Source organism: Micromonas pusilla (genome assembly GCF_000151265.4).
Source record: "Micromonas pusilla CCMP1545 genomic scaffold MICPUCscaffold_13, whole genome shotgun sequence".
NCBI lineage: Eukaryota > Viridiplantae > Chlorophyta > Mamiellophyceae > Mamiellales > Mamiellaceae > Micromonas > Micromonas pusilla.
The window spans coordinates 736,175-738,341 of record NW_003315894.1 but is presented as its reverse complement, the minus strand read 5'-3'; the positions used below and the strand labels follow the sequence as shown (position 1 = coordinate 738,341).

Here is a 2,167-nt window from a genome sequence, read left to right as displayed (position 1 = left end):
AGAGCGCGGGCGATGGCGTGACGACGCGATCGACGCGCGCTTTGGTATTCGACCACACTTTATAGTTTGTATTAACAGCGTAGACGACTGAATATCCTTTGTGCTGGAGGTCTTAAAGGTTGCGATGAGAAGTGGGTGTGCGCTCGTATCGTGACTCTCGTCGTCATTCAAACGTGATGCCGTGCTCGTCTAGTTCACGCCGCCGATTGGGTGAGTCTGCGGAGGTAATCTGCCGCGATAACGTCGCCCTTCTCCGCGGCTTTCGTGTACCACTCGATGGCCTTGGAGATGTCTTTTATCACGCCGTGGCCGCGTTCGTAGAGGAGCCCAAGGTTGATTTCCGCGTCAGTGCAGCCTTGAGCGGCCGATTTAGTGTGCCACTTTAACGCCTCCTCGTATCGTCTGTTCAGGAAGTGACAGCTGCCAACACGGTTTTGTGCATCGGCGTTTCCTTTCGCGGCTGCCTTCTCGTTGTATTGCAACGCCGTGTCGACGTTTTGCTCCACGCCGATGCCGTGAATGTAGACGTACCCTAACATCCTCTCACACTCAGTGTTGCCAAGCCGTGCACCCTTCTGATACCACTCCAGCATCTTAGGGCTGAACTCGAGCGCGGCCGGCTGCGCAGACACGACTTTCGACGCCCTGCGCCACACGGAGCTCACCTGGGAGAGGGCGACGCGCGTTCGGACGTCGTTCACGTGCGAGAAGACCACGCTCGCGAGTTGCTCGTTGACGTCGAACGTCGGTGTCATTGATTTTACGACATCGGTGAGCTCGGCGAGCGCCCTCCGCGTCGCCGTGAGCTCCGTCCGCGTCGCCGTGAGCTCCGCTCGCGTCTCCACGTGCTCCTCCCTGACGCGTTTGAGTTCTTCTTCTTGCTTTTCGAACCGCGTTAAAAGGAGGCGAACGCCCGGGGAGACGTCGTCGTCGTCGTCGACGTCGACGCTCGGCGCTTCGCGCGCGGGCGGATCAACACGACGGCGCTTAGATTCTTTGATCATGACGTCCTCGATCGATCTTGTACGTGCGGCGGCGCGAGAGGAACTGGCGCGGGGACGGGGTCGTCCCCTCCGAGAAAATATTACGGCGGGGACTGGACGGACGACCTTCAGCCAACAGAACTCGACACGTCGACGCACTTTTCCGACACGCGCGCCAGCCGCCGCGACGCGCCGCGCCGCGACGCGACTCGACCCGCCGCCGCGTCCGCCAGCGATGCCGCGCATCCTCCCCCCCGTCGCCGTCGTCGACACCCCCGAGGTCTCCATCACCGAGTTCGCGGGCAACGGCAGCAGCGGACAGTCCGCGATCTCGATCGCGCGCGTCGTCGCGAGAGGCGGATGGGCGGAGCCGTGGCAGACCCCGGAGTTCGACGAGTGGGTCGTCGTGACTAAGGGCGAGGTGCACATCGAGCACGGTCACGGCGCGACGGTGAAAGTCGTCGCGGGGCAGGGCGTGTATCTCGCCAAGGGCGAGCGCGTGCGATGGGTGTTCCCGGAGGGCGACGACGGGTGCGAGTACGTGCCGATCTGTCTGCCGGGGTTCACCCCGGACAACGTGCACCGCGAGGACGACCCGAAGGTCTCTCCGCCGATCCACGATAAACACGTGTGCGTGTATCACATGGCGCAAACGCACGAGTGGGAGAAGGCAAAGGCGAGCGAGACGAGGGCGTACTACCCGCCGACGTACGCGACGGACGGGTTCGTGCACTGCACCGCGGATCCGAAATACCTCCTCACGATCGGTAACCACTTTTACAAGGACACGAGAGACCCGAACGACCCGGAAACGCCTTCGAAGTGGACGTTACTGAAGATGACGCGGCAGAGCATCGAGGCCAAGAAGCTGGACTTGAAGTTCGAGCCGCCCGCGCCGGTGGGGGACGCGAAGACGATGGACGACGGCGAGCTCGGGAACGAGTGGTTCCCGCATCTCTACGCGGGGATCCCGACGGACGGCGGCGTCGTCGTGGAACAGTTCGAGATCACCAGAGACGCGGACGGGTCGTTCACGGGGATCGTGGGGATGTGAGTCGCGCCTTCGCGCACAACAACACCGAAACTAAAATCCTTCTCGTATACACCCTCCCCGGCCGCGCCATCCCCCACCCCCTCTGCTTCTTCTCGCTCACCCGAGCCACTCCTCGATCGTCGCCTTCGGC

The 2,167-nt window shown here is 62.6% G+C and overlaps 2 protein-coding genes across 2 annotated transcripts in view; one reads left to right on the top strand and one right to left on the bottom strand.

Moving 5' to 3' along the window:
* Positions 1-1,218: 1,218 nt before the first annotated feature.
* Positions 1,219-2,167, top strand: part of MICPUCDRAFT_52816 (uncharacterized protein) — a gene marked incomplete at its 5' end in the record, with an annotated part of 1,628 nt that continues 679 nt past the window's right edge. The window contains one exon of the mRNA XM_003063067.1: positions 1,219-2,167. This exon is cut by the window's right edge and continues 679 nt beyond it. Within this exon, the coding sequence (XP_003063113.1) occupies positions 1,219-2,037 (819 nt within the window). The 3' untranslated portion in view covers positions 2,038-2,167.
* MICPUCDRAFT_71137 (uncharacterized protein) overlaps positions 2,023-2,167 on the bottom strand; it is a gene marked incomplete at its 3' end in the record, with an annotated part of 1,914 nt that continues 1,769 nt past the window's right edge. The window contains exon 1 of the mRNA XM_003062872.1: positions 2,023-2,167. This exon is cut by the window's right edge and continues 1,769 nt beyond it.